Source organism: Ranitomeya variabilis, chromosome 8 (assembly GCF_051348905.1).
Source record: "Ranitomeya variabilis isolate aRanVar5 chromosome 8, aRanVar5.hap1, whole genome shotgun sequence".
In the NCBI taxonomy this organism is placed as follows: domain Eukaryota; kingdom Metazoa; phylum Chordata; class Amphibia; order Anura; family Dendrobatidae; genus Ranitomeya; species Ranitomeya variabilis.
Window position 1 is genome coordinate 218,387,826 of NC_135239.1, and position 24,321 is coordinate 218,412,146.

Sequence of the window (24,321 nt, forward strand, 5' to 3'; positions counted from 1 at the left end):
GCCCCTCTTATAACGCTCCAGTACTGATATAACCCCCAGACATTACACCATATGTGACTGATATCAGCCCCTCTTATAACGCTCCAGTACTGATATAACCCCCAGACATTACATATGTGACTGATATCAGCCCCTCTTATAACGCTCCAGTACTGATATAACCTCCAGGCATTACACCATATGTGACTGATATCAGCCCCTCTTATAATGCTCCAGTACTGATATAACCCCAGACATTACACCATATGTGACTGATATCAGCCCCTCTTATAATGCTCCAGTACTGATATAACCCCAGACATTACACCACATGTGACTGATATCAGCCCCTCTTATAACGCTCCAGTACTGATATAACCCCCAGACATTACACCATATGTGACTGATATCAGCCCCTCTTATAACGCTCCAGTACTGATATAACCTCCAGGCATTACACCATATGTGACTGATATCAGCCCCTCTTATAACGCTCCAGTACTGATATAACCCCCAGACATTACACCATATGTGACTGATATCAGCCCCTCTTATAACGCTCCAGTACTGATATAACCCCCAGACATTACATATGTGACTGATATCAGCCCCTCTTATAACGCTCCAGTACTGATATAACCTCCAGACATTACACCATATGTGACTGATATCAGCCCCTCTTATAACGCTCCAGTACTGATATAACCCCAGACATTACATCACATGTGACTGATATCAGCCCCTCTTATAATGCTCCAGTACTGATATAACCCCCAGACATTACACCATATGTGACTGATATCAGCCCCTCTTATAACGCTCCAGTACTGATATAACCCCAGACATTACATCATATGTGACTGATATCAGCCCCTCTTATAACGCTCCAGTACTGATATAACCTCCAGACATTACACCGTATGTGACTGATATCAGCCCCTCTTATAACGCTCCAGTACTGATATAACCCCAGACATTACACCATATGTGACTGATATCAGCCCCCCTTATAACGCTCCAGTACTGATATAACCTCCAGACATTACACCATATGTGACTGATACCAGCCCCTCTTATAACGCTCCAGTACTGATATAACCCCAGACATTACACCATATGTGACTGATATCAGCCCCCCTTATAACGCTCCAGTACTGATATAACCTCCAGACATTACACCATATGTGACTGATACCAGCCCCTCTTATAACGCTCCAGTACTGATATAACCCCAGACATTACACCATATGTGACTGATATCAGCCTCTTATAACACTCCAGTACTGATATAACCTCCAGACATTACACCACATGTGACTGATATCAGCCCCTCTTATTACGCTCCAGTACTGATATAACCTCCAGACATTACACCACATGTGACTGATATCAGCCCCTCTTATTACGCTCCAGTACTGATATAACCTCCAGACATTACACCACATGTGACTGATATCAGCCTCTTATTACGCTCCGGCCCTGTAATCTCGGCCTTCTCTGCAGATTAACAGCTCTCTGAACTACGACTCCTATGAGATGGCGAGTGTGAACTTCCAGTTCTCGGCCCTGGTGGTGGTGACGGACAGCGGGACGCCCCGTCTGAGCAGTGAGTGCCCCGCGGGGAGGTGGAGGAGGTCGGAGCCCCCGTTGTGTTTGTGGGTTTTGGTGACCGCTCCCTTTAGTATCGGGGGATCCTTCTTCAGTTTCTGGGCCGCCCACATTTGCTACATGGAGGGATCCGGTGTGGGGCTGGGTCTCCGGTGACCGCGGGTCTTTGCTTTGCAGCCAATATTCCGGTCTTCATCACGGTGACCGCGGTTAATAATTTCTTTCCGGTCTGCGTTGGGCCGTCCTCCTTCACCGTTAATGAGAACGCCCCGTTCGGGACCGTTGTGGGGCAGATAAACGCCACCGACGCCGACTACCCATTCAACAACGTGCAGTTCTCCATCGAAGGGGGTCCAAATCCCCCCGTCTTCTATGTCATCCCGAGCACCGGTAAGACGCACATCACACGCCCAGATTATCAGCCAGGTGGGGGCACACGCCAGCAGCCCCCCGAGGTCGGAGGTTATCTGAGGGAGGAGGCCCCATATAAAACTAAATGGCTACAGTTGGCACTGGGAGCACAGGGTGTCGTGCCGGGAGTATGGGGGTGTCATGTGCCAGGAGTGTGGCGGGGGAGGTGGGTGTCGTGCCGGGAGTATGGGGGTGTCATGTGCCAGGAGTGTGGCGGGGGAGGTGGGTGTCGTGCCGGGAGTATGGGGGTGTCATGTGCCAGGAGTGTGGCGGGGGAGGTGGGTGTCATGTGTCGGGATTATGGGGGTGTCATGTGCCAGGAGTATGGCGGGGGAGGTGGGTGTCATGTGTCGGGATTATGGGGGCGTCATGTGCCAGGAGTGTGGCGGGGGAGGTGGGTGTCATGTGTCGGGATTATGGGGGCGTCATGTGCCAGGAGTATGGCGGGGGAGGTGGGTGTCATGTGCCAGGAGTATGGCGGGGGAGGTGGGTGTCGTGCCGAGAGTATGGGGGCGTCATGTGCCAGGAGTATGGCGGGGGAGGTGGGTGTCATGTGTCGGGATTATGGGGGCGTCATGTGCCAGGAGTATGGCGGGGGAGGTGGGTGTCGTGCCGAGAGTATGGGGGCGTCATGTGCCAGGAGTATGGCGGGGGAGGTGGGTGTCGTGCCGGGAGTATGGGGGCGTCATGTGCCAGGAGTATGGCGGGGGAGGTGGGTGTCATGTGTCGGGATTATGGGGGCGTCATGTGCCAGGAGTATGGCGGGGGAGGTGGGTGTCATGTGTCGGGATTATGGGGGCGTCATGTGCCAGGAGTATGGCGGGGGAGGTGGGTGTCGTGCCGAGAGTATGGGGGCGTCATGTGCCAGGAGTATGGCGGGGGAGGTGGGTGTCGTGCCGGGAGTATGGGGGCGTCATGTGCCAGGAGTATGGCGGAGGAGGTGGGTGTCATGTGTCGGGATTATGGGGGCGTCATGTGCCAGGAGTATGGCGGGGGAGGTGGGTGTCGTGCCGAGAGTATGGGGGCGTCATCTGCCAGGAGTATGGCGGGGGAGGTGGGTGTCATGTGTCGGGATTATGGGGGTGTCATGTGTCGGGAGTATGGCGGGGGAGGTGGGTGTCATGTGTCGGGATTATGGGGGTGTCATGTGCCAGGAGTATGGCGGGGGAGGTGGGTGTCATGTGTCGGGATTATGGGGGCGTCATGTGCCAGGAGTATGGCAGGGGAGGTGGGTGTCGTGCCGGGAGTATGGGGGCGTCATGTGCCAGGAGTATGGCGGGGGAGGTGGGTGTCATGTGTCGGGATTATGGGGGTGTCATGTGCCAGGAGTATGGCGGGGGAGGTGGGTGTCATGTGTCGGGATTATGGGGGTGTCATGTGCCAGGAGTATGGCGGGGGAGGTGGGTGTCATGTGTCGGGATTATGGGGGTGTCATGTGCCAGGAGTATGGCGGGGGAGGTGGGTGTCATGTGTCGGGATTATGGGGGCGTCATGTGCCAGGAGTATGGCGGGGGAGGTGGGTGTCATGTGTCGGGAGTATGGGGGCGTCATGTGCCAGGAGTATGGCGGGGGAGGTGGGTGTCATGTGTCGGGATTATGGGGGTGTCATGTGCCAGGAGTATGGCGGGGGAGGTGGGTGTCATGTGTCGGGATTATGGGGGTGTCGTGTTGGTGGATTCACTCACTCCGCTGCTCAGAGGTAGACACAGGAATGTTTCTCGTTTGCATCTTCTGGCTTATTTAAAAAGTACGCCATAAACCAGTGCAAAGCTCAGCAAAATAAACACTACCTTTCTGGCATAACGGGAAAACAAAAGATAACGTATAGGTCAGTGTATGTGGCTGCGGGGATCCGCCTGCTCAGGGAAAACTGCAGGGTTCAGCTCACTTTACCATAAACACAGCTCTGGAGCTCTTGTCTCCAGCCACACAGAACACTGAATGATGCAGAAGGCTGACTATTTACCTTTGAGACCACATCCTGGGGAGGAGATATGGCGAAAGGCCTTCCATCCACTCTTCAGCTGTTCACTAAAACCCAGCACTTGGTCGATTAACCCTTCTCAGCGCTTAGAGTGATGGCGCATTTTTTCAGGTTCATATCACTGAAGCTAATAACCTCAGTGATAGATATCTCCCCTCCAGTATTTTATCAGTGACTTTGTCACACCGGATTAGAGGGGTGTCGTGTGTCGAGATTATGAGAGGTGTCATGTACCTTCCCTCCATTCCAGGGGAGCTGAAGCTGCTCGGGCCCCTGGACTTTGAGACCACAAGCAGCTACTCCCTGAAGATGAAGGTGGTCGACCTCAACAACGACATTGTCCCGGATCCTGCAAAACAGAAGACTGCTTTCTGCAGCGTCACCGTCAGTGTATCGGTAAGAGGCCACCACTGCTTGACCACTCGATCACATTGCCCCCACCTCCTCTGATTGCCCTGCCCCCCCGCCCGCCGTCCCAAGCTGCCCTTCTGACTGGAAACAGGGTTCTTCTCAGTGACAGCAGCAGGTGATGGCCACATCCGCTCTCCTAGACAGACACTATCTGTCACCCAGCTCTGCGTCCCTCTGATGGTTTTGCCAGACAGACAGTCTCAGGAAGTCTTCCCTGCATCCTTCCATGCGTCAGCCCCTCCGTCCTTCCCTGCTCCAGCCCGTGTCTGTCCCTCCGTCCTCCCCACTCGTCTGTCCCTCCGTCCCCTTCACTCGTCTGTCCCTCCGTCCCCTCACTCGTCTGTCCCTCCGTCATCCCCACTCGTCTGTCCCTCCGTCCTCCCCACTCGTCTGTCCCTCCGTCCTCCCCACTCGTCTGTCCTTCCGTCCTCCCCACTCGTCTGTCCCTCCGTCCCCCTCACTCGTCTGTCCCTCCGTCCCCTTCACTCGTCTGTCCCTCCGTCCCCTCACTCGTCTGTCCCTCCGTCCTCCCCACTCGTCTGTCCCTCCGTCCTCCCCACTCGTCTGTCCCTCCGTCCTCCCCACTCGTCTGTCCCTCCGTCCCCCTCACTCGTCTGTCCCTCCGTCCTCCACACTCGTCTGTCCTTACGTCCTCCCCACTCGTCTGTCCCTCCGTGCTCTCCCCTCGTCTGTCCCTCCGTCCTCCCCACTCGTCTGTCCCTCCGTGTGTTATGATCTGGTGGCCTAAGAGCAGCATGAGACGTACTCTGGAGAAGGTGGTACCTGTACTGACCGCAGACCCTGAACTTAACACCGCAACTAGAAGTAGCCTTGGAATGTACCTATTACTCCCTAGACATCTCGACACAGCCGGAGGACTAATTACCCCTAGAGATAGAAAAGGGAAAACTATCTTGCCTCAGAGAAAATTCCCAAAGGATAGACAGCCCCCCACAAATATTGACTGTGAGAGGAGAGGGAAAAAACATACACAGACTGAAATCAGAATTTAGCAAAGGAGGCCACTTCTAGCTAAATAGAAAGGATAGGACAGAGTACTATGCGGTCAGTATTAAAATACTAGAAAATATCCACCACAGAAAATACAAAATCTCCACAGCTAACTAAAGATATGGAGGGTATATCTGCATCTCCAGAGATACCAGCTTGGCTAAACAAATCCTTATACAGACCAAGCTGGACAAGACAAAAACATGGAAAAGAACTGAACAATAAGGCCACAGCATGTGGACAGCAAAAATCAAGGCCAGAACTTATCTTTGTTGAAAGGAACAGCAAAACAGGAGAGAGCAGGCAGGGATGTGAATCCTCCAGGAACAATGGACAACTGGCACTCACTAAAGGGTGAAGCAAGACTAAATAGCCCAGTCAGGATTGCAAAAACTTGACACACCTGATGAATGCTGCGATCCAGAGACAGCAGCACTACCACTTATAACCACCGGAGGGAGCCCAAGAGCAGAATTCACAACACCGTGCTCCCCACTCGTCTGTCCCTCCGTCCTCCCCACTCGTCTGTCCCTCCGTCCCCCCCACTCGTCTGTCCCTCCGTCCCCCCACTCGTCTGTCCCTCCGTCCCTCCCACTCGTCTGTCCCTCTGTCCCCCCCACTCGTCTGTCCCTCCGTCCTCCCCACTCGTCTGTCCTTCCGTCCTCCTCACTCGTCTGTCCCTCTGTCCTCCACACTCATCTGTCCTTCCCACTTGTCTGTCCCTCTGTGCTCCCCACTCGTCTGTCCCTGTCCTCCCCACTCGTCTGTTGCTCCGTCCTCCCCACTCGTCTGTCCCTCCGTCCTCCCCACTCGTCTGTCCCTCCGTCCTCCCCACTCGTCTGTCCCTCTGTCCTCCCCACTCGTCTGTCCCTCCGTCCTCCCCACTCGTCTGTCCCTCTGTCCTCCCCACTCGTCTGTCCTTCCGTCCTCCCCACTCGTCTGTCCCTCCGTCCTCCCCACTCGTCTGTCCCTCCGTCCTCCCCACTCGTCTGTCCCTCCGTCCTCCACACTCGTCTATCCTTCCCACTTGTCTGTCCCTCCGTGCTCCCCACTTGTCTGTCCCTGTCCTCCCCACTCGTCTGTCCCTCCGTCCTCCCCACTCGTCTGTCCCTCCGTCCTCCCCACTCGTCTGTCCCTCCGTCCTCCCCACTTGTCTGTCCCTCCGTCCTCCCCACTCGTCTGTCCCTCCGTCCTCCCCACTCGTCTGTCCCTCCGTCCTCCCCACTCGTCTGTCCCTCCGTCCTCCCCACTCGTCTGTCCCTCCGTCCTCCACACTCGTCTGTCCTTCCCACTTGTCTGTCCCTCCGTGCTCCCCACTCGTCTGTCCCTGTCCTCCCCACTCGTCTGTCCCTCCGTCCTCCCCACTCGTCTGTCCCTCCGTCCTCCCCACTCGTCTGTCCCTCCGTCCTCCCCACTCGTCTGTCCCTCCGTCCTCCCCACTCGTCTGTCCCTCCGTCCTCCCCACTCGTCTGTCCCTCCGTCCTCCACACTCGTCTGTCCTCCCCACTCGTCTGTCCCTCCGTCCTCCCCACTCGTCTGTCCCTCCGTCCTCCCCACTCGTCTGTCCCTCCGTCCTCCCCACTCGTCTGTCCCTCTGTCCTCCCCACTCGTCTGTCCCTCCGTCCTCCCCACTCGTCTGTCCCTCCGTCCTCCACACTCGTCTGTCCTCCCCACTCGTCTGTCCCTGTCCTCCCCACTCGTCTGTCCCTCCGTCCTCCCCACTCGTCTGTCCCTCCGTCCTCCCCACTCGTCTGTCCCTCCGTCCTCCACACTCGTCTGTCCCTCCGTCCTCCACACTCGTCTGTCCTTCCCACTTGTCTGTCCCTCCGTGCTCCCCACTCGTCTGTCCCTGTCCTCCCCACTCGTCTGTCCCTCCGTCCTCCCCACTCGTCTGTCCCTCCGTCCTCCCCACTCGTCTGTCCCTCCGTCCTCCACACTCGTCTGTCCTCCCCACTCGTCTGTCCCTCCGTCCTCCCCACTCGTCTGTCCCTCCGTCCTCCCCACTCGTCTGTCCCTCCGTCCTCCCCACTCGTCTGTCCCTCCGTCCTCCCCACTCGTCTGTCCCTCCGTCCTCCCCACTCGTCTGTCCCTCCGTCCTCCCCACTCGTCTGTCCCTCCGTCCTCCCCACTCGTCTGTCCCTCCGTCCTCCACACTCGTCTGTCCTCCCCACTCGTCTGTCCCTGTCCTCCCCACTCGTCTGTCCCTCCGTCCTCCCCACTCGTCTGTCCCTCCGTCCTCCCCACTCGTCTGTCCCTCCGTCCTCCCCACTCGTCTGTCCCTCCGTCCTCCCCACTCGTCTGTCCCTCCGTCCTCCACACTCGTCTGTCCTTCCCACTTGTCTGTCCCTCCGTGCTCCCCACTCGTCTGTCCCTCCGTCCTCCACACTCGTCTGTCCTCCCCACTCGTCTGTCCCTGTCCTCCCCACTCGTCTGTCCCTCCGTCCTCCCCACTCGTCTGTCCCTGTCCTCCCCACTCGTCTGTCCCTGTCCTCCCCACTCGTCTGTCCCTCCGTCCTCCCCACTCGTCTGTCCCTCCGTCCTCCCCACTCGTCTGTCCCTCCGTCCTCCACACTCGTCTGTCCTCCCCACTCGTCTGTCCCTCCGTCCTCCCCACTCGTCTGTCCCTCCGTCCTCCCCACTCGTCTGTCCCTCCGTCCTCCCCACTCGTCTGTCCCTCCGTCCTCCCCACTCGTCTGTCCCTCCGTCCTCCCCACTCGTCTGTCCCTCCGTCCTCCACACTCGTCTGTCCTCCCCACTCGTCTGTCCCTGTCCTCCCCACTGGTCTGTCCCTCCGTCCTCCCCACTCGTCTGTCCCTCCGTCCTCCCCACTCGTCTGTCCTCCCCACTCGTCTGTCCCTGTCCTCCCCACTCGTCTGTCCCTCCATCCTCCACACTCGTCTGTCCTCCCCACTCGTCTGTCCCTGTCCTCCCCACTCGTCTGTCCCTCCGTCCTCCCCACTCGTCTGTCCCTCCGTCCTCCCCACTCGTCTGTCCCTCCGTCCTCCCCACTCGTCTGTCCCTCCGTCCTCCCCACTCGTCTGTCCCTCCGTCCTCCCCACTCGTCTGTCCCTCCGTCCTCCCCACTCGTCTGTCCCTCCGTCCTCCCCACTCGTCTGTCCCTCCGTCCTCCCCACTCGTCTGTCCCTCCGTCCTCCCCACTCGTCTGTCCCTCCGTCCTCCCCACTCGTCTGTCCCTCCGTCCTCCACACTCGTCTGTCCTCCCCACTCGTCTGTCCCTCCGTCCTCCCCACTCGTCTGTCCCTCCGTCCTCCCCACTCGTCTGTCCCTCTGTCCTCCCCACTCGTCTGTCCCTCCGTCCTCCCCACTCGTCTGTCCCTCCGTCCTCCACACTCGTCTGTCCTCCCCACTCGTCTGTCCCTGTCCTCCCCACTCGTCTGTCCCTCCGTCCTCCCCACTCGTCTGTCCCTCCGTCCTCCCCACTCGTCTGTCCCTCCGTCCTCCCTGCATCGGTCCTTGCAGAGTGTGACCGGATCTGGTGTCTGCAACCAAATGTCAAATCAGAAAGCACAGGAGGCTGGGAGTTGTAGTTCATCGGTGACATAGGTAGCTGGAGGTTGGAACAGTGTTATTGTCCTATTATTTGGGCCATCTCGCAGTGTCCATCTTGTGCCTTCCAGGACTACAACGACAACCCCCCGGTCTGCAGCCCGCCATTTTATCTCACCACCATCTACTCCACGCTGCTGACCACGTCACCGTTCCTGACATTAAGCTGCAGCGACAAAGACGTGACGTCTGTGCTGAGCTACAAGATTGTGGGAGGTGAGCAGGGCAGCTGTACCGTGAGCGGGGTCCTGTGCCGTGGGTGGGGTCCTGTGCTGTGGGCGGAGTCATGTGCCGTGAGCGGGGTCCTGTGCCGTGGGTGGGGTGCTGTGGGTGGGGTCCTGTACTGTGGGTGGAGTTCTGTGCTGTGGGTGGAGTTCTGTGCTGTGGGCGGAGTCATGTGCTGTGGGTGGAGTTCTGTGCTGTGGGCGGAGTCATGTGCCGTGGGTGAAGTTCTGTGCTGTGGGCAGAGTCATGTGCTGTGGGTGGAGTTCTGTGCCGTGAGCGGGGTCCTGTGCCGTGGGTGGGGTGCTGTGGGTGGGGTCCTGTACTGTGGGTGGAGTTCTGCGCTGTGGGTGGAGTTCTGTGCCGTGAGCGGGGTCCTGTGCCGTGGGTGGGGTGCTGTGGGTGGGGTCCTGTACTGTGGGTGGAGTTCTGTGCTGTGGGTGGAGTTCTGTGCTGTGGGTGGAGTTCTGTGCTGTGGGTGGAGTCATGTGCTGTGGGTGGAGTTCTGTGCTGTGGGCGGAGTTCTGTGCTGTGGGCGGAGTCTCAGGTGCGTCTGTCCCACAGGTAACATTAACAGCCGCTTCCGCACGGTCGGCCCCTCTGTGTTGCACAACGGCTTCTCCTTTAACTCGGACGGCCTGATGGATCCGCAGAGTTACGAGCTGCTCATTCAGGTGACGGACAGCGCGGTCGCTCCGCAGTTCAGCACAACAGCAACTGTGTTTGTGACCGTCATCCCCTGGACCACGACGATGGCGACGACCACCAAAACCACCCCGGTGAGAGGAGGCAGGGGCGTGATGTGTGGTCAGTATGTGCCTCGGGAGCTCCAGGACCCCAACATGGACATACAGCATGTCTGACATCGGGGGCTGATGATGGAGTGGGGGGGACACGGAACAGCAGTCACCATGTTCTATCATCTTCATTCCAGACACCAGAGAAACAAACGATAATCGTCAATAAGACTCTGAACTACTGGCAGCCGGACGTCTGGTTCATAGTGGTCCTGACAATCACCGGCATTCTCTTCCTCTCTGCCATCGCATTACTGACCTGGGCGCTGTGCAAAGGGTGCGTGTTCTGCCTCCACATATGTCATATAACACAGCGGTGACATCACTGGTGACATCACTGACCTCCACGTGTCGTGTAGTACGGCGGTGACATCACTGGTGACATCACTGACCTCCACGTGTCGTGTAGTACGGCGGTGACATCACTGGTGACATCACTGACCTCCACGTGTCGTGTAGTACGGCGGTGACATCACTGACCTCCACGTGTCGTGTAGTACGGCGGTGACATCACTGGTGACATCACTGACCTCCACGTGTCGTGTAGTACAGCGGTGACATCACTGACACTCCACATGTCGTGTAGTACGGCGGTGACATCACTGGTGACATCACTGACCTCCACGTGTCGTGTAGTACGGCGGTGACATCACTGACCTCCACGTGTCGTGTAGTACGGCGGTGACATCACTGGTGACATCACTGACCTCCACGTGTCGTGTAGTACGGCGGTGACATCACTGGTGACATCACTGACCTCCACGTGTCGTGTAGTACGGCGGTGACATCACTGGTGACATCACTGACCTCCACTGTCGTGTAGTACGGCGGTGACATCACTGACCTCCACGTGTCGTGTAGTACGGTGGTGACATCACTGGTGACATCACTGACCTCCACATGTCGTGTAGTACGGCGGTGACATCACTGGTGACATCACTGACCTCCACTGTCGTGTAGTACGGTGGTGACATCACTGGTGACATCACTGACCTCCACATGTCGTGTAGTACGGCGGTGACATCACTGGTGACATCACTGACCTCCACTGTCGTGTAGTACAGCGGTGACATCACTGGTGACATCACTGACCTCCACTGTCGTGTAGTACGGTGGTGACATCACTGGTGACATCACTGACCTCCACATGTCGTGTAGTACGGCGGTGACATCACTGGTGACATCACTGACCTCCACTGTCGTGTAGTACGGTGGTGACATCACTGGTGACATCACTGACCTCCACATGTCGTGTAGTACGGCGGTGACATCACTGGTGACATCACTGACCTCCACATGTCGTGTAGTACGGCGGTGACATCACTGGTGACATCACTGACCTCCACATGTCGTGTAGTACGGCAGTGACATCACTGGTGACATCACTGACCTCCACTGTCGTGTAATACGGCGGTGACATCACTGGTGACATCACTGACCTCCACATGTCGTGTAGTACGGCGGTGACATCACTGGTGAAATCACTGACCTCCACATGTCGTGTAGTACGGCGGTGACATCACTGACCTCCACATGTCGTGTAGTACGGCGGTGACATCACTGGTGACATCACTGACCTCCACATGTCGTGTAGTACGGCGGTGACATCACTGGTGACATCACTGACCTCCACATGTCGTGTAGTACGGCGGTGACATCACTGGTGACATCACTGACCTCCACGTGTTGTGTAGTACGGCGGTGACATCACTGGTGACATCACTGACCTCCACTGTCGTGTAGTACGGCGGTGACATCACTGGTGACATCACTGACCTCCACTGTCGTGTAGTACGGGCGGTGACATCACTGGTGACATCACTGACCTCCACGTGTCGTGTAGTACGGGGGTGACATCACTGGTGACATCACTGACCTCCACTGTCGTGTAGTACGGCGGTGACATCACTGGTGACATCACTGACCTCCACATGTTGTGTAGTACGGCGGTGACATCACTGGTGACATCACTGACCTCCACATGTCGTGTAGTACGGCGGTGACATCACTGACCTCCACATGTCGTGTAGTATGGCGGTGACATCACTGGTGACATCACTGACCTCCACATGTCGTGTAGTATGGCGGTGACATCACTGGTGACATCACTGACCTCCACTGTCGTGTAGTACGGCGGTGACATCACTGGTGACATCACTGACCTCCACATGTCGTGTAGTACGGCGGTGACATCACTCATCAGATTGTCATTTTCTAGATCCTCGTTCTGTGCACCAGGCACCAAGGACTTAACCCAGCCGCTGCTACCAGTCAGGTGAGAGCTCAGAATAGTCACCTCCCCCGATCCCATGTGACCAGAAGGGGCGGAGCTGTGACTACCTCTCACATTTGTTTTGGTTGATAGCTCAGTTACAAGAAATGAAGCTGTTGGTGAAGTCCCAAACCCGACGCCACCTTCCAAGGAGAAAAAGGACATCGCCCCAGTGAGCCCCCTGAGCCTGGTATGAAAGTGGTTAAAAGACTGATAAGTTCGGGCCATGGATGTGATGGCTCTGCAGGAAGATGGGGTGTAGGTGTTATGATATTGGGGGAGGAGCCTGTAGCTGACTTATGGAAGGGGAGGGGCCTGAAGCTGATGGTTGACGCAGAGGGGCCTGTAGTAGACTGCAGGGGAGGGGCCTGTAGTAGACTGCAGGGGAGGGGCCTGTAGTAGACTGCAGGGGAGGGGCCTGTAGTAGACTGCAGGGGAGGGGCCTGTAGTAGACTGCAGGGGAGGGGCCTGTAGTAGACTGCAGGGGAGGGGCCTGTAGTAGACTGCAGGGGAGGGGCCTGTAGTAGACTGCAGGGGAGGGGCCTGTAGTAGACTGCAGGGGAGGGGCCTGTAGTAGACTGCAGGGGAGGGGCCTGTAGTAGACTGCAGGGGAGGGGCCTGTAGTAGACTGCAGGGGAGGGGCCTGTAGTAGACTGCAGGGAGGGGCCTGTAGTAGACTGCAGGGGAGGGGCCTGTAGCTGATGGACGGCGGGGAGGGGCCTGTAGTAGACTGCAGGGAGGGGCCTGTAGTAGACTGCAGGGGAGGGGCCTGTAGTAGACTGCAGGGGAGGGGCCTGTAGTAGACTGCAGGGGGGGCCTGTAGTAGACTGCAGGGGAGGGGCCTGTAGCTGATGGACGGCGGGGAGGGGCCTGTAGTAGACTGCAGGGAGGGGCCTGTAGTAGACTGCAGGGAGGGGCCTGTAGCTGATGGATAGTGGGGAGGGGCCTGTAGCTGATGGATGGTGGGGAGGGGCCTGTAGCTGATGGTTGGCGGGGAGGGGCCTGTAGCTGATGGACGGCGGGGAGGGGCCTGTAGCTGATGGATAGTGGGGAGGGGCCTGTAGCTGATGGTTGGCGAGGAGGGGCCTGTAGCTGATGGACGGCGGGGAGGGGCCTGTAGCTGATGGATAGTGGGGAGGGGCCTGTAGCTGATGGATAGTGGGGAGGGGCCTGTAGCTGATGGTTGGCGAGGAGGGGCCTGTAGCTGATGGATAGTGGGGAGGGGCCTGTAGCTGATGGATAGTGGGGAGGGGCCTGTAGCTGATGGTTGGTGGGGAGGGGCCTGTAGCTGATGGTTGGCGAGGAGGGGCCTGTAGCTGATGGATAGTGGGGAGGGGCCTGTAGCTGATGGATAGTGGGGAGGGGCCTGTAGCTGATGGTTGGTGGGGAGGGGCCTGTATTTGTTGTGTTACTCGGCAGTGACTTCTCTTTCTGTTCTCTTCCTCCAGCAGTTTGACGGTCGAGCACAAGATCCAGGTAAGGTTTCGTCCTGCTTTTTCTTCTGACATGTTTGTTGCGTCCTGTCTCCTCGTAACGCTTGTGGGTTGTTTTTGCAGTTTCCGGTCGTGAATATCTCTTTAACAGCCACACCGGGGAAAGACGCTGGTTGTGACGGACGTTCCCAGTGTTGGTGCTCATTACAGCTCATGGAAGAAGATGGAAGTTTTCGGCTGTAGAGTCTGATTTTCTGCTTGCATTACTGAATGCTTCCTGCAGGTGTCACTGGTGCTCCAAGCTTGGGAACAGTGACACCTGGAGGACATGCACTGAACTGACGCCAGAGAACTCAAAATCCTCTGTATATATCCAAATAAAAGTGAGACTCTACGTCCCAGGGGGCTCGGTGCGTCCTGGTGGGCTCGGTGCGTCCCGGTGGGCTCGGTGCGTCCCGGTGGGCTCGGTGCGTCCCGGTGGGCTCGGTGCGTCCCGGTGGGCTCGGTGCGTTCCCAGGGGGCTCTGCGCGTCCTGGTGGGCTCGGTGCATCCCGAAGGGCTCGGTGCGTCCCGGGGGGCTCGGTGCATCCCGGGGGGCACCCAGACCCGACCCCACGCCGTCCTCCATGTCGCACATTTCTGTAATTCCTGGGGCCGCCTTGTACGTCCCACTGGTGTCAGGGACTATACGGGGCTCTCTGGACAGCGGACAGCCTGTTACCATCTGTGACTTCTTCAGATGAAGGCGATGGCCGGTACAGGGATCAGCAGCTGTTGCTGTCTCATACGGGCATCCAGACTCCGCCAGCGTCCAATACCGTAATTACTCGTGCCAGCGCCTCCATCAGGGTACGGTGCCACCGACAACCCCAGTCATTGTCAGGATGGGCGGCACATGATGGAAACACAATCAACCACCCGGATTGAAGGAAAAACACAGCGACCGCCCATAATCACAGAATATCATGATAACCGGAGCCTGAGCGTAGCATACAGGGGCCCCGGACCTTTGTCACGCTGCCCATGGGGCCCATCCATCACATACAGTAGAACAACCCATACACAGAGCGTCCAGTCCCAACAGCGGACACCACCCAGACCCAGATGCAACCAGTCTGCGGCATGTCACAATATAGTCCAGTCTTCGGCATGTCATGATATAGTGTGGACGCGGCCAGTCTGCGGCATGTCATGATATAGTCTAGACACGACCAGTCTGCAGCATGTCACGATATAGTCTGGACGCGGCCAGTCTGCGGCATATCATGATATAGTCTGGACATGGCCAGTCTGCGGCATGTCATGATATAGTCCGAGCGCGGCCAGTCTACTGCATGTCACAATATAGTCTGGATGCGGGCAGTCTGTGGCATGTCACGATATAGTCTGGATGCGGACAGTCTGCAGCATGTCATGATACAGTCCGGAAGCGGCCAATCTGCAGCATGTCACGATATAGTCCAGAAGCGGCCAGTCAGCGGTATGTCACGATATAGTCTGGATGCGGACAGTCTGCGGCATGTCATGATATAGTCTGGATGCGGGCAGTCTGCGGCATGTCACAGTATAGTCTCGATGCGGGCAGTTTGCGGCATGTCATGATATAGTCTGGATGCAGTCTGCGGCATGTCATGATATAGTCTGGATGCGGGCAGTCTGCGGCATGTCACAGTATAGTCTGGATGCGGGCAGTTTGCGGCATGTCATGATATAGTCTGGATGCGGACAGTCTGCAGCATGTCATGATATAGTCTGGATGCGGGCAGTCTGCGGCATGTCACAATATAGTCTGGATGCGTACAGTCTGCGGCATGTCACAATATAGTCTGGATGCGTACAGTCTGCGGCATGTCACAATATAGTCTGGATGCGTACAGTCTGCGGCATGTCACAATGTAGTCCTGACACTATGTGACTGCAGGCTTCTGAATTCTCACAGTGCATGCACTGCACACTTTTAGGATTCTCCCTTGCACAAGTATATGACTTGGATACTTCTGGCCACATTACGACTAGACGTGTCGACCTCGCTCATTTCTTTTTCATTCAGTGAGGCCTCACATGTCTAGTCAGCATGTGACCCCATGTGTGAAAATCGCCGGCACCAGAGAATCCAGACAGCATGCGGTACATGGTACAGCAATTGTAATGTCAGGTTAGACTATACATTTGTATCACATGAACCTACAACTCTCGGTATGTCCTTAACAACGGTAGGAGATGTTGGGAGTTGTTGCTATCAGTCTTTGTAGAGATTCAGGCTCACTGGGTGCTCTCGTCTGCTGGCCCAGCTGTCTTTAGAAAGTCTGCATGGAGCAGGGCTCATACCACTGAAGGCCCGCTGTCTCTCCCTGTGGGCAGAACACTACTCAGACAACACAGGGTGAGGGTAAAACAGCGTGCCAATAATTTATTAAACCACAACACACAATAGCAAACAGAACAGTCCCAGCAACTACCAAAAATGGTGCAAATTACAGAGTCTCACCCTTCCACTGACTCACCCGGATAATAGCAGCTGTGACTTCAGATCTTCCAGGGCTGACTACCCCCCTGTGGCACACATAGGAGGTATCGACAAGATTAGAAAGATGACAGTCCATTGAGGTACAAGGCCAGTTGACTGGAGGGTCACAACCTGGCTTCTCCAAACATGTCCATGGTGCCAGGTGACCAGATGGTCCCAACTTGGTTTCTCCAAATGAATCCATAGGTTCCAGGTGACCAGATGTTCCCAACTTGGGTTTTTACAAAAGTATCCATGGCTCTGCAATGGTCATTGGAGCAGATCTGTATTCCAACTGGGTCCGAGGTCCCCTAAGTTGGCATCCTGTAGAATAATAAATCAGTGTTCCTCGTGATGGAGCCATGATATATTGGCTGCTGTTCTGTCTCTGGTCCTTTGGATGTTTTGATGTCTTGGCTGAATCTCTGGCTGATGATGACCAACTGGCATTGTTTGATTATGTAATCTATTTGCATAGTTTTTCCTCCTCTGTTTGGAATGTCAACAGACTATCTGGCCTAGACAATGTTTAATTACCATATCAGTATACATTACTAGTGATCAGGCATAAGAGCACAATATGTTACATGAAATGCCAACTTGCATGTCTATATTTCAGGCTTGCACAACCAAAAGTCTGTTTTCTTTACCAACCAGAAATAAACACATAAATTCAAAAGTCAACATATAGATTACAGTCTATTCTATCTGGCTTTCTAAAAATAGTTGTTTGATTAATTAAGATACAATACTGTGTCTCCACATTCATCAGGCTGCAGACCATACAGGTACCACAGCACTGAGGAGACACAGTCACTATCAGAGATAAACATTTACATCCAGGTACCTGATAGATGCCGTCGTCTCTGGAGTCGTTCTCTTTCTTTTCTTCATCTTGTCCAGATGCCATGATGAGTTGTCTCTTCTACATCCAGAGCTTGTATCTGCAGACTTCCATCTTCTCCATTCTCCTGCAGCACATCCCCACACAACGAAGATGGGAGGCCATTATACTGTATGGAGGACTATGTGGGGCCGTTATACTGTATGGAGGACTATGTGGGGCCATTATACTGCATGGAGGACTACGTGGGGCCGTTATATGGAGGACTATGTGGGGCTGTTATACTGTATGGTGGACTATGTGAGGCCATTATACTGTATGGAAAGCTATGTAAGGCTGTGGCGACACCACATTTAATCTGAATTATCCAGACGTATTATTTCAGTAGGCCCAGGGACATGAGCTCGAGTTCATGTGAGAATGACTGGTGACCCTTATTGTCAGTGATTTAATGTACCGTGGCTGTCATTTTTTGGCTGCTGATCAGCTATTGTATCTGTTCTTGTATCAGTCCTAGTACTGTTCTACTATCTTTGGGAAACAAAGGCACAATGTGTGAATGTTGTTAATATGCTGATGACCCATTGGTGCTCTGCAATATGAAGGACAGTCTATTCATGCTGTTTGAGCATTCCAGCAGTGAGGGATGGCCTCCAACCTCCTTCACCCAAACCAGTGGTGGAAAGACTGAATGATAAGTTGTGACCTATAAAAAGAGAATCTGCCTGTGTTCAGAGACTCTACATTACAGAACTCATGGCATCATGGCTACAACTGAAGAAGTACAGAGCTGCCACATTGACCATCACTGAACACTCAAAGACGTTTAGAGATTCCAGGTTGGGACAATCAGGTCACCTGGCCTCGTACATCAATGGACTGTCATCTCCCTAAGCTTGTCGTTACCTCCTCACTGTAGGTGTCACAGGTGGGGGTAGTCGCCCTGGACCCAGCTCTAATCCCAGCGAGTCAGCGGAAGGGTGAGACTCTAATTTGCACCATCTTGGGTATTTGCTAGGACTGTTCCGTTGTGCTATTGTGTGTTGGTGGTTCAATAAAGTATTGCCACTGTTACCTTCACCATGTGCTGTCTGAGTAGTGTTCTGCCCACAGGGAGAGACAGCGGGCCTTCAGTGGTATGAGCACTTGTCCATGCGGTCTTGCTAAAGACAGTCGGGCCAGCGGATGAGAGCACCCACTGACCCTGAATCTCTACAGAGGTCATAGACTAAATTAAGTAAAAAGGGTCCAGTCCAAACTGATAAGTCTGCAGTCCCTCTATGTGTCCCTCTGTGTGACCGCAGACTTATGACTCCCTGCAGGGCACTGTACTGCGGGGATTCCAGGTTTCTCACTCTGGACCGGAGGGCATGGATGAGTTATACAGACTCCCGGCCAGTGGGCATGGCCTTGCTCTCTATACACTTGTATGGAGTGAGGCCATGCCTTCTAGACGCCCACTGGCCGGGAGACACATAGAGGGACACAGAGGGGCTGCAGACTTACCGATTTAGACCAGACAACCTCTTTAAGGACCTGACCCTTTTTAGTTAATTCAGACTATGGCCTCTGTAGAGATTATTGGTTTAGACTGGACCATCCCTTTAATAAATTGGTGTCTCTGTTGGATGGCGTTTTACCTATCGGCAGAAAATCACCAGAACAAGGTGCTTCATCTCCGATACAGCCAGCAGTGCAGTGACGCGCCAGTCGTTCATTATGTGCACTTTACTCTGCGTCCCAGAAGGAACTAATGGATTGGTGGATAGAGGGGCCCAGTCCGGCCCCCACGGTACGGTTACCCCCCCTGTGCTGGAGATCTCTGAACACTTCTTCCTACTGATCTAGATAATGGTAAGTAGGGGGGTCTGAAATTGGCCTAATGGTCCACGAAATGGTGGCTGTCAGTCCAGGAGCGAGCAGCGGAGCCTGCACCCAGGTACGGCACCATCTGGCAGCTGCCAGTCTCCAACCCACCGCCAACCATATCCACGTAGCGGCTACAAGGAGGCGCCACAGTCAGCAGCACTCACAGGGTGTCTCTAGTCTGTGCGCCGGAGAGTGGCGGCAGTGTCACGTGACCTGATCATGTGACCCGATCACACTGCTGACATTGCCCAGACCAGCTGGAGTTGAATATTGGGAGCCAGCTGTCACCTTCACAGCCAGATCAGAGAACGGCCGCATCCCAGGGGAGACACCATGGACCGCTGCATAATGGGGACCCTACAGCGCCCTCCTACCAGCTGCTCCCAGGTCAGATGCCTCGCCTTCCCCCTTCTTGATACGCCTCTGCAACGGTGGCAGCAGAGTGGAAAAAATGGGTTTATTTCACCTCTCCTTTATGAAGATACTAGGGATCAAAGTATTTAGCACTTAAACAGTTAATTATTTAGTGGGTGTTACCAGAGAGATTTCACTGAGGGCGTGTACTTCTTCCTCCTGATGCTGACCAATCATAAGCAGGCAGTAACACTCTAGGGAAAGAAGAATATTCCCCAATATTAGCAGTGACATCAGTGTAGAGATTGCAGGAGGACAGCAGAGCCGAATGTCACTGACTGCCCCTCCCCCGACTGACTGCTGTGGATGAGAGCTGTCAGTCACGCTCGGTTTTGCTGTGCTCCATGTCATCCCACTGCCCCTCCCCCGCAGTGTCAGGGATGAGAGCTGTCAGTCACGCTCTGCTCTGCTCCATGTCATCCCTCTGCCCCTTCCCCACATTGCTGGGGATTATATTTATTATTACTTATTCCATGGCGCTTTACATGTGAGAAGGGGTATACATAATAAAAACAAGTACAATAATCTTAATACATATCACGACTGGGACATGAGGGGAGAGGACCCTGCCTGCGAGGGCTCACAGTCTACAAGGGATGGGTGAGGATACAGGAGGGGAGAGGACCTTGCCTGCGAGGGCTCACAATCTACAAGGGATGGGTGAGGATACAGGAGGAGGGAGGACCCTGCCCGCGAGGGCTCACAATCTACAAGGGATGGGTGAGGATACAGGAGGACCCTGCCCGCGAGGGCTCACAATCTACAAGGGATGGGTGAGGATACAGGAGGGGAGAGGACCCTGCCCGCGAGGGCTCACAATCTACAAGGGATGGGTGAGGATACAGGAGGAGGGAGGACTCTGCCCGCGAGGGCTCACAGTCTACAAGGGATGGGTGATGTCACGATCCCTTAGCCGCGGCCAGCAGTTTGTCACGAAATCCGCAGGGATTCCTGACCACTGCCACCAATATGTCACGGATTGGGGTGACTTTAGACCAACAGACGGCTATCACATGTGCAGGGGGCTTATCTTAGTTATCCCTCCACTGCCACAATGTGATAAAAAAAACACACACGGCTATTGACCTCTTAGTTTACAGCAGGGGCTTATTTTAGGTATCCCACTGCTCTTCAATATACCATGAACTGCCGGGATTTGTGTATATCCCGCTTACAGTTCCACTTAACACTTGCAGCTCTCTGGCGCCCCCTTACTGTCAGGTCAGATTAGGTACTGCACCTAGGGTAATTAGTCACCAGAAAGGCTGCCTGCTTTGTACTGGCTATTGGGCATGCTGCAGCGACGCGATAAACTACTCCCACTCAGGCAGGAACAATAAGTATCAATGCCGCAGTCGCTACAACACCCAAAGGCCTGCACAGTACACAGTATTACTGCCACCAGCTCCGATTAAACGGGTCCGAAGCTAACCCAAAACAGCGTAAATTCCCTTCAGAAGACTTAGGGTACGTTTTTAGAGCATGGAGAAAGAACTGGCATGAAATAATATACCCCACAAAATGTAGGCAGTGCTTTATCAAAATATTTTACAAAGATGTTACAAATGAGACAATTGCAAATATGTACAAGGTAATTATAACATAAAGGGGATTAAAGGAGAAAAGATAACACTCACATATTCTCAGTTCATTGCATTGCAGGCAACCATACGTCCCAGCTCATTGGACGTGCTCAGGGCTCTCCAGGAAAAGACAAGAAGACTGAGCTGGGGATCTGGGCAGACAGTTATAGCTGGAGCCTGTAACATCCCAGAAAGGGGTTGGATCACCTCGTCCCTCCTACCTCTTCAGTTAACTAACTTTTCCCTAACCTATATCTAATTTCTATAACTCCGCTACAAAACGTGTCATAGTCATAACAAACCCAGCATTCATCTTGGATTAACGTGAGCATTCTAATGAGATCAAATATGTCCTATCTGGGATACATATTTACAGAGAAATCCCTACTTCTTTATTAGATGGAGTTAGAAGCCCGTGTTTCGAGGGATGGGTAGATCCACCGAGGGAGATTAAGAATATATATTTTCGTGTTCTTAACGTAAACGGTTTGCATAATATCTTACAAAACAAAACAAAGAACTTCCATGTGTTCTAGAGACTTAGAATCCAGTTCTTGCTGGAGGAAGATTCTAACCTGGTCGTAAAAATTCCTTTAGGCAATAAAACGCTCTTCCCCCATGTACATTGGCAAGGCAGCTCTTAGCTGAGTGAAAGGGAAGGGGGGGGGAGTTTTTGCCCACAGCTTGCTAGCAAGAGAAACTACTTATATGATATTTCATACCATATCGTGACACCTCCCCTTTTTGGTGTGCGCTAGGGAGGTAGAACCCCACGGTATGCCTCCATGCGCACCTCAGTGGGTTCACCCTGGCGGGACAGTCCATCTGCATTCCCATGCTCTTTGCCCGCTTTGTGTTTAATGGTGAAGTCAAATTGCTGAAGGGCAAGGCTCCAGCGCAGCAACCTGCCGTTGGTTCCACACATGGCGTTTAGCCAGCGCAGAGGGTCGTGGTCGGTCACCACAGTGAAGGTGCGACCGTACAAGTAGGGCTGCAAGCGCTGCAGGGCCCAGACTATGGCCAGGCACTCCTTCTCGATGGTGGAGTAGGCCACTTCCCTCGGCAAAGGTTTCCGGCTCAGGTACAACACGGGGTGCTCTTGGTCCTCCGAGTCAACCTGGCTGAGCACAGCACCAAGGCCAAACTTGCTGGCGTCGGTCTGTACCAAGAACGGTCGACTGCTGTCGACTGCTTTCAACACAGGGGCGTTGCACAGTGCAGTTTTCAATGCCTGGAAGGCCCCCTCACAGCCATCTGTCCAGTTGACGATGTGGGGTAGCTTCTTCCTGGTGAGGTCCGTCAAAGGTTTTGCCAGGATACTATAGTGCTGCACAAAGCGCCTATAGTACCCTGCAGTGCCCAGGAAGGACATCACCTGTTTCTTGGTCCCAGGAGTGGGCCAGTTCACGATCGTGCCCACTTTCTCAGGCTCTGGCTTTAGGGTGCCTCCGCCTACCCGGTGCCCCAGGTAGTGGACCTCCCTCATGCCCATTTGGCACTTTCCCGGCTTGATAGTCAGTCCTGCTCGGTGGATTCGCCTGAGCACCTCCTCGAGATGCTGCAGGTGTTCCCCCCAGGAGGGGCTGAAGATGGCAATGTCATCCAAGTACGCCACTGCGTACTTCTGAAGCAGGAGGTTGACCATCCGCTGGAAAGTGGCAGGGGCATTCTTCATGCCAAAGGGCATGACCGTGGACTCGTACAGTCCAAAGGGTGTGATAAAGGCGGACTTCTGTGCCTCGGGGCTCAGGGGAATCTGCCAGTATCCGCGACTCAGATCCATTATTGTCAGGTATTTTGCGTCAGCTAACTTCTCAAGCAGCTCCTCGATGCACGGCATTGGGTGCGCGTCAGAGGCTGTAATGGCGTTGAGCCCCCTGTAGTCCACGCAGAACCGGGTGGTCCGGTCCTTTTTTGGCACGAGAACCACAGGTGAGGCCCACGCGCTCTTTGACCGTTGAATCACCCCCAGCTGTAACATCTCATCGATGTCCTGGCGCATAATCTGCTGCACCTGGTCAGAGATTCGATAGGGTGTTCGCCGTAGTGGGGCGTGATTCCCGGTGTCCACCTCGTGGACTGCTAACTCAGTCCTTCTAGGCCGGTTCGAGAACACGACCTGGAAGGGTTCCAGTGTGGTTTGCAACTGCAACCGCTGTGGTTCATCTAGCGAGGCGCTTACCTCCACGTCCTCAATGGACCCATTGGCCTTGGCTTGGGCCAGCATGTCCAGGAGGGTGTCTTCCTCCCCGTCTTCGGGCAAGCTGCAGACCGGTAGGACGAAAGGTTCACGTTCATGATGAGCCTTCATCATGTTGACGTGAAAGGCCTTTCGCCTACCCCGAGCGTGGTCAAGCGTGACCACGTAGGTTACCGGGTTGAGCTCTTGGTGGACGACGTACGGGCCCTCCCAGGCTGCCTGAAGCTTATCCGTTGGTACGGGGACCAGCACCCACACCTTTTGACCCACGTGGTAGGTCCGCTCCCGGGCGTTCTGGTCGTACCAGTGCTTCTGATCAGCCTGAGCCTGCGTCATGTTGTCATGCACCAACTGCGTCAAGGTCTGCATCTTGTCACGGAATGGCATGACATACTCCACTAGGGACACTTCAGAAGGGTTCGGCTCCTCTTCCCAGGATTCTCTTACCAACCCAAGGGGTCCCCGGACTCGCCTGCCGTACAGGAGCTCGAAAAGGGAGAACCCCGTCAAGGCCTGCGGAACTTCTCGGTAAGCGAACAGCAGGTGTGGGAGGTACCGCTCCCAGTCGCGCCCTTGTGTCTCAACCAGCATGCGTAGCATCTGTTTGAGGGTACCATTGAAGCGTTCACACAAGCCATTGGTCTGTGGGTGATATGCACTCGATACCAGGTGCTTCACCTGCATTTTCTTACAGAGAGCCTCCATTAGGCGAGACATGTATTGGGTCCCTTGATCAGTGAGCATCTCCCTGGGAAATCCTACACGTGCAAAGATAGCCAACGGGGCATCCGCCACCTTATCTGCCCTAGTTGACGGCAGAGCTACTGCCTCTGGGTACCGGGTAGCGTAGTCTACCACAGTAAGAATAAATCGCTTTCCACAGCTGCTGGGGACGGCCAGCGGGCCCACAATGTCCACCGCAATCCTCTGGAAAGGCTCCTCTATCACTGGCAAAGGGATCAGGGGAGCCTTAAGAGCAGGCCCCGCCTTCCCCACTCTTTGACAGGTGACACAGGAGCGGCAGTAGTTTGACACATCTGTCCCCATCTTAGGCCAATAGAAGTGTTGAGACAGCCGGGCCTTAGTTTTGCTGATCCCCAAGTGTCCAGCTAGCGGGATCTCATGGGCAATCCGCAACAACTCACCCCGGAATTGCTGCGGGACGACCAGCTGTCTTTCCCTCAACCACTCCTTTTGTGATTCTCCGGGT

General features: G+C 54.9%; 1 protein-coding gene across 2 annotated transcripts in view; it reads left to right on the forward strand.

Annotated features, from left to right (window-relative positions):
- Window positions 1–14,089, forward strand: part of CDHR4 (cadherin related family member 4) — a 45,754-nt gene extending 31,665 nt beyond the window's left edge. Inside the window, exons 10-19 of one of the 2 annotated variants that reach the window (XM_077278821.1) lie at window positions 1,483–1,585; window positions 1,765–1,977; window positions 4,233–4,378; window positions 9,043–9,187; window positions 9,758–9,972; window positions 10,128–10,267; window positions 12,209–12,265; window positions 12,356–12,452; window positions 13,714–13,738; window positions 13,819–14,089. In XM_077278821.1, the coding sequence (XP_077134936.1) occupies window positions 1,483–1,585; window positions 1,765–1,977; window positions 4,233–4,378; window positions 9,043–9,187; window positions 9,758–9,972; window positions 10,128–10,267; window positions 12,209–12,265; window positions 12,356–12,452; window positions 13,714–13,738; window positions 13,819–13,874 (1,197 nt within the window). In that variant the 3' untranslated portion in view covers window positions 13,875–14,089. Of the gene's footprint in view, window positions 1–1,482; window positions 1,586–1,764; window positions 1,978–4,232; window positions 4,379–9,042; window positions 9,188–9,757; window positions 9,973–10,127; window positions 10,268–12,208; window positions 12,266–12,355; window positions 12,453–13,710; window positions 13,739–13,818 lie in introns of both variants that reach the window. The other variant, XM_077278820.1, reaches the window with a different exon arrangement.
- Window positions 14,090–24,321: the final 10,232 nt, after the last annotated feature.